This window comes from Pteropus alecto, unplaced genomic scaffold (assembly GCF_000325575.1).
Source record: "Pteropus alecto unplaced genomic scaffold, ASM32557v1 scaffold49, whole genome shotgun sequence".
NCBI classification, from domain to species: domain Eukaryota; kingdom Metazoa; phylum Chordata; class Mammalia; order Chiroptera; family Pteropodidae; genus Pteropus; species Pteropus alecto.
In genome coordinates, this window is record NW_006443131.1 from 490,405 (window position 1) to 504,251 (window position 13,847).

At 52.5% G+C, this 13,847-nt stretch overlaps 2 protein-coding genes across 2 annotated transcripts in view; one reads left to right on the forward strand and one right to left on the reverse strand.

The window, feature by feature from the left end:
* Positions 1–331, reverse strand: part of HFE (homeostatic iron regulator) — a 7,623-nt gene extending 7,292 nt beyond the window's left edge. The window contains exon 1 of the mRNA XM_025040868.1: positions 82–331. The gene's annotated coding sequence lies outside the window, so the exon portion shown is untranslated. The remainder of the gene's footprint in view (positions 1–81) is intronic.
* A 6,812-nt stretch (positions 332–7,143) lies between these two features.
* On the forward strand, positions 7,144–7,879 carry LOC102898872 (histone H1.2). Its single transcript, XM_006923482.3, has one exon. The coding sequence runs from the start codon at positions 7,200–7,202 to the stop codon at positions 7,839–7,841; it is 642 nt and encodes a 213-aa protein (XP_006923544.1). The 5' UTR covers positions 7,144–7,199; the 3' UTR covers positions 7,842–7,879.
* Positions 7,880–13,847: the final 5,968 nt, after the last annotated feature.

The window sequence follows — 13,847 nt, forward strand, 5'->3', positions numbered from 1 at the left end:
GGAGGGCAGGGGAGGGCAGGGGAGGGCAGGGGAGGGCAGGGGAGGGGAGCGACGAGCGCAGGGGTCCGGGCAGAGACTCACCCGCCTGGTCCTCCTGAAGGGCCGGTTCGGGTCACCAGAAGGAGAAGCAGCTGGAGCCAAGTCATCTCGTTGACTGAACTTTCCCCCAAGTAAGTGCAGCTGGGAGCCTGGCGGCCCCAGCAGGTGTACACGGGCGCGTGGAGAGATGCGCGTGAGCTCTTGCAGGTGCTAATGCCAGCGCCTCCCAACCAACCGTGGGTCTCCGCCACATCCGAGGCTGCGGGAGGCTGCGGGAGGCTGCGGGAACGGCCATCAGTGAATCTTAAAGTAAGGACCCTCCAATTGCGGTCCCGGCCCAGGAGCCTCGGCCTCGCTCTGGACCTGTTCCCAACGCGAGGCCGACTCGGACCCGCCGCAATAGGAAAGTGGGAGAGGGGCCACCCACCTGTTTTCAGAAGCCCCCTGGAGCCCCGCGGCGCCGTCCAGCCCCAGCACCGGCTTCTCCGCGTGCGACGCGGCGGGCCGGGCAGAGCAAGCCGGTCGGTTGTCAGCTCCCGTCCCTCCCCGCCTGGGGCTTCTGAGTGCCATTCCCGCGGACAGCGGGGGCGCTCAGCCTCACAGCTGCAGCTCACACACCTCAGCAACACCTCCACAACCGCAGAAAAAATGCATCGCTTTCCCATTCGCCAAAGAGCCTTGTGCAGACTTGGGCCTCTAATCCCTGTCCGCGGAGCCGTCTAGCGTCTGACTGTCAGGAGGGGCCGGACCGGCATTCGACAAGCAAAACACACGTGTGGCTATGTGCGTACTCGTTATAAATTGGGTGGTTTTAATTAGTAATCAGTTTTTGTTTCGGGTTTCACAGTTGCGGAAACAATGCGGGGAGCCTTTTCTGCTGGACTTCCATACAACCCGCACGGTAGTGCAGTCACGCCTGGGGTTCTGTGTGCGCGCGCGCGCGTGCACGCGTGGGTTGCAGTCGACGTACCGGGTTGGTCCTCGGCTCACCGCAAAGTCACAAACCCCTCAAATCGTCTTAGTCTTATCAGTGCACGGCGTCTCGTGGATTTATTATTGTCGTCATGGTCGTCAGGACCGACAGACCATAACCAGGAACATCATGGTTTTGTTCCCTGTCAGGCGAGGCCAACGGGCGGTCTCCTTTCTTCGCACGAGAGCTTTTTCTCCTGTCACTTTCGTTCTCATGATGGCCATTTTAGTGTAAAAATAAGAAGTAATTTAGCATCTTGAAAGGTGCCCTCGTAGGACTCCGTGTCTCTGTCTGGACTCAGTCCAGCGGTCTCCTCCTGTTCACGGTCGCTCTGACCTTCGTCTCGGCCACCGTTACCTTCTCCTAGGTCCCCAGCCTCCAAACCCAGCTGTAAGAGCAGAGCCCGTCCTATTTACTCCCGCATTCCCTGAGCCCAGCACGTTGGGGGCCATCAGTGTTGAACCGAGTCCTCCGTCTCGGTTTTCCTAGGCCACTCAGACAGGAAGCACTGTTTGTTTCTCCCGTGTTCTTGCTGGCCTGCGGGCCTACTGTGGTCTCAGGGCTTCCAGTGGCTTCGGGGTCATCATATGTCAGATGGAGATAATCATTTTTGTTCGCCAAAAGTGTATAACTAGAGATTAATGATTACATAAAGGTCAGGGGAAATTGGAACAGAGCTTCTGAAAAAAATAAAGAAAAAGGCGTCGGTTTGTTCGGAGCGCCATCTAGTGACCATCAGACCAAAGAGCACCACGTATTGTAAACAGCTTTAATCCTTAGGGAGGGTGTGTGCCCCGCCCCCGCCCCGCCCCATATGTCCTCGCTGGGGTGAAAGCCTTCTCCTTAAACTCACTAGATGGATTAGCAGGCAGTTAATAGGGTGTATTTTCACCTTATGCACCTTACAGATAAAAACGAGTCTTATCTTTGACTTCCGTTCATATTTTAATGTGTATGTGTGTGCACGCGCGCGTGTAGAGTACATGAATTGCCATCAGTCTGCAGAGATGCCCTAGGACAAATCTGAGTTCTCAGCGTCCATGCCGTTGTCCGCAAAGCGGTAGTGGCCACAGTGGTAGTCACAGACGGTGGTGAGCAGGGAATGAGACTGCATGTGGCGCCTGGGCACAGGAAGTGCGCAGGTCACTGTTACCTTATTAGTGTTCCTGATGCTCAAGCCAACGGTGTCAGAACTGTGCCACATTGCAGTTATTAGAATGTGCATACAATTTAAAAACTCTTAGTATATATGTAGTAAATGTATAATTTTGTACGTGCACTATGCTAAGTACTGTTTTAAGGACTATATAAATGTTAACTCATTACTTTTCATGATAACCCATGAAACAGGAGCCATTCTTGACACTTTATAGATCGGAAAACTGAGGCACAGAGAAGTGAGTTAACTTGCCCAAGTTTACCGAGCTGGCGAACTCAAACCCAGGCATTCCAGCTTCCGGGTCAGCCCTTTTGATAATCACCTTACGGTGCCTCTATTTTTCTTGGACTTTTAAAATAAAACTAAGAGGAACATAGAAGCGGTATCACCATCAACCGTGAGAGCGTCAGAAATCTGTGCATCAGCTGAAGTGTAACTATGAATCCTTAGGTCCCAGTCAGAGATCTGTCTGACGTAAGCAGGTTTAGGTAAGTTCGGCAGCAAAACACACAGGGCGTGGCTGTACCTTGGTCGCTCCTGTGTATTGGCGACACACAGTTCTCCCTGACAGCTACACCTGCCTAACGCTGAAGGTACGCACACCCCTGGGATGCAGGAGGCAGGGACTGGATGACGATGTGACTGTCACCATAATCTTTTCCACCGAGCGGGGGCCAGGGAGTGAGCTCCAAGCAGAGCGATGTGGGGTAGCTTCTGAGCGACAGCGCCGGTCCTGGGTTCTGTGCTCACCTACAACTCCACACGCATGTGCACACACGCACACACACACCTCCCTTTCCTGATGGTCCAACTTCCTCTCTTCCTGTTGGACTTCCCTGGGACAGTGTCGAGGTCCCGTGACCTTTCAGAGACAGCAGGGGAAGCGCACGTAACTGGAAGGAGTGACCCAGCTTGCTGGACTTGACCTACTCTCGCCCGCCCTCCAAACTAAGGAGAGTACCACCTTCCTCAGGGTCAGCCCAAAGCTGGAGGGTCCCATGGAGCAGGGGTCCAATGAGAATAAACCTCAAACAAGAGACTACTTTGTGTCGGCCCTGACCCAAGCACTGTGCATTTGACCTAATTTAATCCTCCCATTTGCAGAGGAGGAAATCAGCCTGGGGACGGCTGAAAACCTGGCAAGGTCACCCGCTCGCCGTGAGTGGGAGATCTGGCCTCGAAAGCATTCTGCATCATCGGCTCGGCCGCGCTGGCCACCTGCAGGCATGTGGTGCCATGGCTGCTGTTACCCGTCTCATCCCTCGGTGAGCCAGGGAGAAAAGGTTTTAATGGCTCCCAGTGGGGTCTGTAACAAGGTTTATTAACACCGGGCTAGCTGCCTGGCAAAGTGGACAGAACCCTATTCGGGCATGGAGGAACGAGGCAGTGAGAAAAACCCCTGCCGCCCTCGAGCCGACACCCGACCCAGCAGCTCTGGCCCCGTGGCCGTGTCTTCCTGGCCCCATGTGCCTCTTTCTCTGGCTCCGTCACAGCCTTTCGGAATGGACATCCTGCTCTGCACACTTAAGCTTCGCCCACCGGCTTCCCAGACATGTGAGAACACACAAATTACGTCGCTGCAATATTTAACTGTCCTCAGTTGCAGGCTGGCTGTCTTGGGGACGTCCATTTTGAGTGGAAAGATCACCCTTAATCTGGACTTTCCCTTGGAGCGCATTTTAACGAGCTTTTTGCAGTCGCGCTGTCGGTAAATCTTATTTCAAAGCCAGAGGCTCTACGGGGCACCTCCCGGGTCTAAGGCTGCTTTAAAGCTGATGGTCAAAACGTGTTGTAGCTTCCGCTTTAGAACAGTTTCCCAAGAGCCCTCAGGATGAGCGGAGGCTCAAAGTTCAGAAAGAGAAAAACAGGCCTGATACCAGGACTGTGCACAGCGAGCTCGGAGCTCAGGTGTGGGCCAAGGCGTGGTTCCCGGATGAAGACAAAGTTAGGTCAGAACAGAGTGTGAGGGACAGAAAGTCTGCTGGAAGGCTGAACGGTCCGCCAAATTGGCTAATGCTCCATTAAGCAGTAAGATGGTAACTTTTTTTTTTTTTTTAGGGTTTTCTTTTCTACCGGAGAGAATCCACTTGCATCTCTACTGGAGAAACCTTTATTAACCTATCGATCTTTGACCAGTGAACGCCTAATTGCACATATTCTGGGCCGAGTCAGAAGTAAGCGTGAAGGGCAAGTCACCTCCGCCACAGCCGCGCTGTCCCGTGAGACGCCAATTAGCCACAGGTGGCCGCCGAGCACCTGTAATGCAGCCTGAACGGAAATGTTCTAGGCCTGGAAAGTACACGCCAGGCCGCGAAGACTTACCATCTGGAAAAGGAATGTGGACAATCCCATTTTTCAAAATATTGATTACACGTTAAAGTGATAATAGTTTGGATATACGTCAAGTTAAATAAAATGTATTAAAATTAATGTTATGCATTTCTTTTTACTTTTTTTCAACGTGGTATCAGAAAACTTAAAATTGTATATGTGACTCGCATTCTGTTCCATTGTCCATAGTTGCCTTGGGCGTCGGCGACCCACAGGGCGCCGAGGTGACTCTAACATAGCCCGAAAGGACGTGAAGAGAGATTTTCGCCTCGTTTTGAAGTCTGGGGTAAGTCTTCTCAGTAAGAGCCACAGGGATCTGGAGAAGGGCTGCTTGTTTCTCTGCCTTTGGCCTCTGCCAAATGGTCAGGAGGGTGGGATCACACTGGGGGCGGGGGGCGGAGGGACCTGGTGTCCGATGACCTGGGGTCTGGACTTCAGATGTGATCGATTCAACTTGAGTGATCACATTCGAGAACTGAATCACAGTCATCAAATTTACGTGCTGCTGGTTCATAAACCAGGGGACCAGAGCGGTCCGGCAACCCAGCAATCGAGACTCCAGCGGCTGTTCTCTTCGTTACGCGCGCTTAGCTGGGTTTGACGAGAGGGGCCTGTTGTACACAGAACCAGAGCAGAGTGTCACGTTCTCATGTTATTTTTACCAAAATACTTTCGTGTGACAAAGGTGCTTTGGTTGTTTGTCCATCTTTAATAATTTATTCATTCCTTTACCAAAGTCACACTGGTGGGAGGCAGGCAGGTCTACAGTGGTTTTTCAATGGCTGCTTATTCACCCATCACTAATCTTATTAGGCTGTTAATCCCCAGGGGACAGGATCAGTAAGGAGTAGATGCAGTTTCCAAATGTTGAAGAAACCGTATTCCATGAAACCACGGGGTGATCCTGAGTGTAAAAGACAATGCCTCGTTTTTCATTCCCTGCTGGACTTTAAATAATCCGTATCGCCCCTTTGTAACCAAGCACAACGGGGCTGCTGCTGGGAGTGTCCGAGCCAAAGGAACACTCTTGTTAAAAGATGAAGTTTTTAGTTTTACTCGGATAAGTAAAGGAGGCAGGGGGGTCATTTTCAAAGCTCTGTCTCTGGGAAGGGAGGCTTAGCCATCGCTGATACAGTTTGGTTAATTACATGTCAGTTTCTTCTTGACAGTTGGTTAGACTTTTCTGGTTGTGGTTCAGGATCAAGGTCATCCCACGGGGTCTGCAAAATACTGTGCTGCATTTTGACGTTTAGCAATATACATAGACGTGTGTTTGAACAGAAATTTCTGGTGAATTGTCATACTTCCTTCGCCTCTAAAGATAAAATACACTTATAATAGATGAGCAGAATATTTATTCAGCGTTTTCTTTCAAGAAAAAAAAATCGCAATTGCTTGGAACTAAAGGAAAACGTGTAGCCATGAAGCCAGCTTGACAACAGAATACCCGCCGCCAGCTTTAGATGGGGCGAGAGGCGGGGTGCTCATCAGGACAACACGGCGAAATAATGTATATGTTCTAGTACGTTCCCTCAGTTTCTGTTTTAAGTTTTGCCATCCATTTTTTTCTGTTTCAAATCTTTGGTTCATCTGATGAGTCAAAGTGTTTATTGAAGTCAGTTATTTCATTTCCGCGTCTATCTGAGTTCCCAGTGAGAGGGTGTTTGTCTGTATCATCACCTGTTAATGTTGTTACTGGAAGGGACCTAGAATTTTCATGGGCTAAAATATATCTCTTTATTGGAGCGTAGAATAATAAACAAACGCTTGTTTTCCTTGAAAACAGATCATCTCAATGTCCTCAGCTGCCAAGTCTATTGGGGTTCTTTGCAGGCTTGCGGGGGAGGGGGTCTCCCTTCTTCCCTAATCCCTATTCTTGAGGGCCAGACCCCCTGCCTTGCACAACACAGAGGGGAACCTGAGAGCTTTTTAAAAACAGCCCACTTTCTCCCTTTGGAAAGTGAGGAGAGCGCCCCACCCCCATCATGAAAAGAGGGATTTGATAGAGTGTCCATGTCTTCAATTCAAAGGTTTAAGTCTAACGCTCCCCAATCCAGGACCCCCACACACACCCCCGCCCAGGGGTTACGAACCCGCCTCCCACCCCTCCTGCCTGCTTTGGGCTGGGCCGGGAACCCTGTCCACCGCCGCAGGTCCTGTGGGTCTGTACGCAGAATTCAGAGAGGACCTGTGTTACTTCCCTTGCAAAGAAATAGAATTATCGTGAAAATTTAAGTGGAAACCATTTCGTTTTCGTTCCTGAAAGAAGGCAAGCATGTGCCCAACCGCCCCTGAGAAAAAGAACTTTCGGGGGCAAAGGAGCGAACAGGTAATTTAGGAGAAAAACAGAAAGTGGCCTCCGACTGCCGTGGGCTTCGCCCGGAGTTGGGGGATTTGGGGACGCCTGGACGCGCTATCTTTGCACTTGAGGGAAAAATAAATGCGGAGCACGAAGCCCAAGGCCTCTCGGGTTCTCTCCCGACCGTGGCCGGCGATTCGGTGCGGCGCATTTTAATATTTTCGCCCCTTTCTGCAGTGGAACAAACACAACTTGGGCGCCCGGCAGCGGCTCGGCGCCTGCCAGCCGAGGGCGGCGGGAGCACCAATCAGCGCGCGCCTGCGCTCTATATATACGAAGGCGGCCCGCGCAGCTGCACCGGCGCTTCGCCACTTGTCCCTGAGTCTCAGCTCGCCACCATGTCGGAAACCGCTCCTGCCGCGCCCGCCGCCGCGCCCCCTGCGGAGAAGGCCCCGGTGAAGAAGAAGGCAGCCAAGAAGGGCGCGGGGGTTCGCCGCAAGGCGTCCGGGCCGCCGGTGTCCGAGCTCATCACCAAGGCCGTGGCCGCCTCCAAGGAGCGCAGCGGCGTGTCGCTGGCCGCGCTCAAGAAGGCGCTGGCGGCCGCCGGCTACGACGTGGAGAAGAACAACAGCCGCATCAAGCTGGGCCTCAAGAGCCTGGTGAGCAAGGGCACCCTGGTGCAGACCAAGGGCACCGGCGCCTCGGGCTCCTTCAAGCTCAACAAGAAGGCGGCCCCCGGCGAGGCCAAGCCCAAGGCCAAGAAGGCCGGCCCGGCCAAGCCCAAGAAGGCTGCCGGCGCGGCCAAGAAGCCCAAGAAGGCGGCGGGCTCGGCCACCCCCAAGAAGGGCGCCAAGAAGACCCCGAAGAAGGCGAAGAAGCCTGCGGCGGCCGCCGTGGCCAAGAAGGTGGCCAAGAGTCCGAAGAAGGCGAAGGCGGCCAAGCCCAAGAAGGTCGCCAAGAGCGCAGCCAAGGCTGTGAAGCCCAAGGCCGCCAAGCCCAAGGTTGCCAAGCCTAAGAAGGCTGCCCCCAAAAAGAAGTAGGTGGTTGCGCGTCTGCTTCGAAAACTCCCCAAAAAAGGCTCTTTTCAGAGCCACCACTGATCTCAGAGACAGAGCTGCGCACTCCCCCGTCCCCCGCCCCGCCCCCTCTCCCCTTTAACTTTTCTGAGGCAGGGTCTCCAGGGCCTCGTTGGGAGGGGGGGGCTGCTGGCACCTCCCAGAACAGGAGTGGGGGTTGGAGAGTGGCTGCTGCGGGTGACAGTCGGGACTGTCCCTCGCCGGCAGGGGAATGGGGGGAGGGGGGGTCGCGTCAGCCCCTGGGCCTGCTGTGCGGAAGCGCCCGGCGGCCCCGCCCCACGCCTGGGGACAACAGCCACCACTAGTGAAGCCAGCCGGTGTCTGAGTCTGCAGCGATGTCACTATTAGGCTGAAAAACTGTTCAAAAGTCCCGCCTGCGTGCGGGTTGGCGCTCCCCTGCAGCCCTTGGTTTCCACCCCAGATTTAATTGGGCCGTGGCCCGCTCTCCGTCACTATGTTTTGTTTCGTTGGATCGTTTGCTTTTTTCACTCGATACAGACGTGTATGGTATGTGGGACACTTTATGTGTTTTCGAGAGTCGGGGGTGTCCAGGGGACGTCGGAGGCGTCCGGCCCTGCGAGGAGGGGCGCGCGCGCCTTTGCGCGCGTTCCTCTGATTCCCGTTTGCCTGGCGACAAAGGAGCGCACTCGGAGAGCGGCTGCCACCCAGGGCTCGGCCACCCCGGGGTCTTCCTGTCCCTCGTACGGACCCTGTAACTCGACGCGCTGTGACGGACCCGAGCGCATCACAAACAACTTTTCGTCGCCATCTTGCCCGGCAGGGCGGTCCCCGGTCCTCCTTTCAGATAAACATCTAAAAAGCGAAGGCGCTTCGAGCGCACTTTCTGTGCAGTCTGAATGTTTGTACGTGACGGAAAAAAATATATATATATCGGTAAATTCTTGGATCTGTGTGTCTCGCTGCGCCAATAAAGGGGTTTAGTTTTCACTGACTGTCATCTGCGGATTCTTTCACATTCACCGCGTTTCTCCCAGGCGGAAAAGTAAGGCGACCTGTTTGTGTTCAGCTGGACGCAGGTTTTTCTCTAGACAAGTGTAGGGACGGGCTTCGGGGGACCCCACTGCCCACGTCTTCACCGAGCGCCCCCACGAGAGGGCGCTGTGGGCTCCCTCCCGCGTGCGCGGCGGTGGCCCCTGAGCCCATCTGCCCCGAGGACGGATCGAGCGGGCTCGAGCCTCGTTTTCTTTATAATCACGCATAGAAAAACCTCCCCTCCCTTGAGTGTGATACGCACGGAGGACGGTGCTCCCATGGTTTCTCTCAGTAATTTCGTGTGGTTAATTCTACATTTAAAATCATTGAGCCGTCTGTTTTAGTGTAAGTTTACGGATAGGGATGTGTGGAGAATTTTTGGAGAGATGGATATTTTCCTCCCAAGACCGTTTCTTAACGCCTCCATTCTGCTCCCTCTCGCCACTCGCCCTCCCTTGAGATGCCACCTTTATTTACAAGCTAAATTCCAGGGACAGGTGGCCTAATTTTTGGTTGTCAGTTTTGTTCTTTGATCGTCCTGGCTGCTCCCAAGGTGAGGTCGCGCCGTTGGAAGTACTGTTCACAGCGCTGTCTTCGATGCTGGAGAGAGTACGTGAGCCACAGCAGGTATTCAAAGAACAGTGGGATGTCGCATACACTGAGATGCTGTATTATGGCGTTAACAGCCGACAGAGCCAATTCCCTCTCATGATCTTTTTCAGAATTGCCTGGTTCTCTTTTTGGCTAATTCTCTGTAGTTAATTTTTTTCCTGAGAATTTTCTGGTTTCTCTCTCTCTCTTTCTCTCTCTCTTTCTCTCTCTGTTTCTCTCTCTCTCTCTCTCTTTCTCTCTCTCTCTCTCTCTCTCCCATTTGATTATTTATTGTTTTCCATGTATATTTTAACATGTGCCCCCCCAACACACAGTTACCCCTTCATTACACATACAAAAAACCCTCAACACCCTATTGGCAGTTTAATCGGGATTGTGTTATTTTTTATAAATTCATCTAGGGAGATGAGTTTTCATATTTAAGAACATTTCATGTTTTTCCATCTGTTCAAACATTTTGCATTTTTCTCCAACGACATCTTCACATTTCCTATTCCCTTTATTCTCAGATTATTCATCTCTGGTGCTGCTGGGAGTGGCAGCCAGATCTGCCGGCCTCCTCGAGGGCTGGCTTCCAATGCAGTGCGCAGGGAAGAGGCCCAGGTGTCCGCATGAGCGAATCAACCCCCAGAACAGTGCTGTCTGCAGCCACACAGATACGGAGCGGAGGCACGGGTGGGTTCGATTTTAATAATACGATTTATTTACCCAATACGTCTGAAATGTTATCATTAGATGTGAAATTATTAATGAGAGTTTCCGTTCTTTTTTGTTTTTCATGTGATGTCGTTGGCACATCTCTCAGTTCCTGCGAGGCCGTCGCAAGCATTTTGCTAGCGTTCTGTGGCTCATGGCAACGTGGGCGACTTTCTAGAATGCCCGCTGGTCTCAAATGTCCTGTTCTGTGCCCTCATCCTCGTTTTAAGGCTTGAATGCCAGTGCATCTTGATATGTACTGTCTTCCGAGGACTAGAATTTGGGGAGGAAGGGTGTCTGACTTGAAACGATGGTCGATTGTTCTAGATTTCATTGGGTCAATTTGAAGAAATCGAAATATTTCTGTCGAAAACTGAAACTGAGTTATAAAAACAGGGCACATGATGTTAGGTGCTGGGGCCTCCTTCTTGGACACCAAGAGACCTGGTAGATAAAAAAAAGTAGTGCTGACACGAGAAACGTCCAAACCAGGAGAGAATTTGTATGAGTTTGAGCCAAACTGACAATATTGCCCGGCAAGACCTCAAATGCTCTGGAGAGTGACGATATTGCAGTTATTATTATTATTTTTTTTTATGCATCTGAAATTAAGGAGGGGGCATTCGGAAGATGACATGAAGGTGGGGATCGGCGATCAGGCTAGTTTAGACCCTGTGCTCTCCGGGGTGGTCGGCTTCCGGAGGAGGGGCCTGCCCGAAAGGGGGTGTTTCTAAGGCGTGTGAACCTGGGAGTCAGAGGGCTGGGGAGGCGGGGCGCGCTTGAGGCACATATGAGCCTTTTACTGAAATGCTACAGGCCCAGGCCAGACTGCCCTCCGCGGCCTGCAGCGGTAAGAACTGATCACATCGCCCTGTGGGGTTATTTTCCATAGTACCCCATTTTTATCCACGGTTGATTTAGTTTCCCATTTTAAATGCATATTCACTGTGTAATGTTGTAAATCTGCATCCCAGTCTTTGAGGGTCGCCGGTAGTGTAAGCTTTAGGCCTCAGGAAGCTTGGTCTACCCCATCAGTCATATTATCCTTCTATATTTGGGAAATTAAAAAAACAAACACATTGTGCTCGCTTCAGCAGCATATATACTAAGATAGGAACACTTAAATTGATGTTTTTGTGTTTATTAAAGGGGGTCATGGGTCAAAGAGAGAGAGAGCAGCTCTACAGTTGCTAGCGTTTGTGGATGAGAAGGGGTGTGTAGTGAATCGCAGCTCCCTGCCTGGGCCGGCCACGGTGCCAGGCACACCCCAAGCCTGTAACTTTCCAGCAAAGGCTCCCCGGCATCTGTAACTGAGCGGAGCGGCCCACCCAGCGGGGCAGATGGCGGGCGATGCCGGTACCGGGGTGTGGTGACAGAAAGTGGTGTTTACTGTACAGTGCTCCGCAGCAGAGCCCAGGCCACTTGCGGTGGTGAAATCTTCGTGCGCACACACCACACACACACACACACACACACACCCCGGTTCACAGACAAGGGGCTTTAGAGAGCAAAAGTCACAAGTTATCGTGAGTAAGGGGTTCAGGGTCGTGAGTCTTGCTGATTGTTCAAGAGTGAGGTGAGGGCAGCGATTCATAATTTCAGGCCTGAGGTCAGCTTCAGAGTCCCTCGTCCAGTTTCGGGAGGACGTGGCCTGCGGGTCATTCTGCATGAGGGCTCAGGAGCTGAAATACAGCTCAGGCCATCAAGTCAGCTCAGCTTAGCAGAAACTCAGACCTGTGACCCTGGTTAAGGCCGGGCCACTGTTTCTGGCTGCCTCGGGGGCACATGACCAGTAAGGGAAGGGCTGAGGCTTACGAGGCATGCTGGGAAGAAACCGTTGAACCGAGAGAGCTGGGGCGATGCATGAAATCAAAATCATGCATCAGACCAGGACCCCCAGTTTCAGCTGGTTGTGCACTTTGTAGGCTGGAGAACATCTTCACGCACATTGCTAGGTTATCTCGACCTGCAGAGGTAGCGGCTATACACTTTGTGACGTCACTCGCCGTATACCATTACTATTTCTGCTGTCTTGGTGATTTATTTTTCCCCCCGTCTAACAGGCCCCAGGCCCGTTTCTGTAATGGCTAACCGGGAGCTGCGTGACTTCTTGTGGCTGGTAGTCCAAACTAGCATTCGAACTACCTTTTATTAACCGAAGATATTTTCTGAGGGGTCTTAACTCCTGGGCTTCACCTTATACAAGCCTTAGCCCTTGTCCTCCTGCATCTAGGTCAACAAGCCCTCGAAATGCCCGCTTGCAGACCCCTTCCGAGATGGAAGACCCCTCCTCAGGGAGCAGGCGGCCTCAACTCCCATTTCCCACCTTCTAGTCGTCTCCCCAGCGTCCGCTCTGGAACTTCAAACGCTAAAAGCAACTGCAAAACTCATTCTTGGGAGCATTCGAGATCTTGCTCCTGGCCTGAGTTGTCAGTTTTGGCTCCAACTCTTACAATAAAGATTCTCTACAGGTTTAGTCATTTGTTATGTTGACATAGTCAGCATCTTAAATCCCACTGATTTTAAGATGCATGGACAAAGGAACTTTGGGAAGTGATAGGCTAGTCCTCTCTTTCCTGTTACATAAATTTGTTTACTGGACTTCCGGTGAGGAGGTCAGTTTGTATGGCCTGAGCTACAGTCCCATGTCCCAGAGACCAGTACTGAATTCTGGAGTCAGACGCGAATGTCCTGTGGACTGCTGGGGACCATATGCTGCTGTAAGACTTAGCTGCATCACATCGGATTCGAGGCAGGAATGACAGGGCAGCTGGGTCAGGGGTCTGTACAAATGAAAACTCAATCGAATGCTGTAAATTCAGTTGGTCAGGATAAAATGGAATCAATGTTTGAAGGTTAAAAACAAAAGGTTACAATTATCTTAGAAAAAATTCCTTGGATAATTCAGATCCAATAAAAAGCTAAGTTTGGCCTCTATTTCCTGTACAGAAGACACCTTTAGTGTATGAATGTCAGAATGGGCTGGGCTGCATTCCAGAAGTCACTAAGTCACACATGTCAACGTGCATGCTAACAGCACATTAACTAAGTGCTTAATACTAAAACACAGCTATTTACCTACTTTTCTAATTTAAGTCTCAGCAAATGAAACCTACAGCCAAGTTACAACCCTTTTAAGTGAAACTGTGGGTGGCTCTGAAAAGAGCCTTTGTAGATGAGTGGGTGGCTGAGGCTCAGGCCCGCTCCCCGCGGATGCGGCGCGCCAGCTGGATGTCCTTGGGCATGATGGTGACGCGCTTGGCGTGGATGGCGCACAGGTTGGTGTCCTCGAACAGCCCCACCAGGTAGGCCTCGCACGCCTCCTGCAGCGCCATGACGGCCGAGCTCTGGAAGCGCAGGTCGGTCTTGAAGTCCTGCGCGATCTCGCGCACCAGGCGCTGGAAGGGCAGCTTGCGGATCAGCAGCTCCGTGGACTTCTGGTAGCGGCGGATCTCGCGCAGCGCCACCGTGCCGGGCCGGTAGCGGTGCGGCTTCTTGACGCCGCCGGTGGCCGGCGCGCTCTTGCGGGCCGCCTTGGTGGCCAGCTGCTTGCGCGGGGCCTTCCCGCCCGTGGACTTGCGCGCCGTCTGCTTCGTGCGAGCCATCGCGACCTCCCGAGAGCGCCTGGCCGATACGGGCGGGACAGAGCCCCGCCACCCGTATATATCA

Excerpts from the sequence above, each read along its gene's own strand:
- LOC102898872 (XM_006923482.3), top strand. The coding sequence starts at position 7,200 with ATGTCGGAAACCGCTCCTGCCGCGCCCGCCGCCGCGCCCCCTGCGGAG.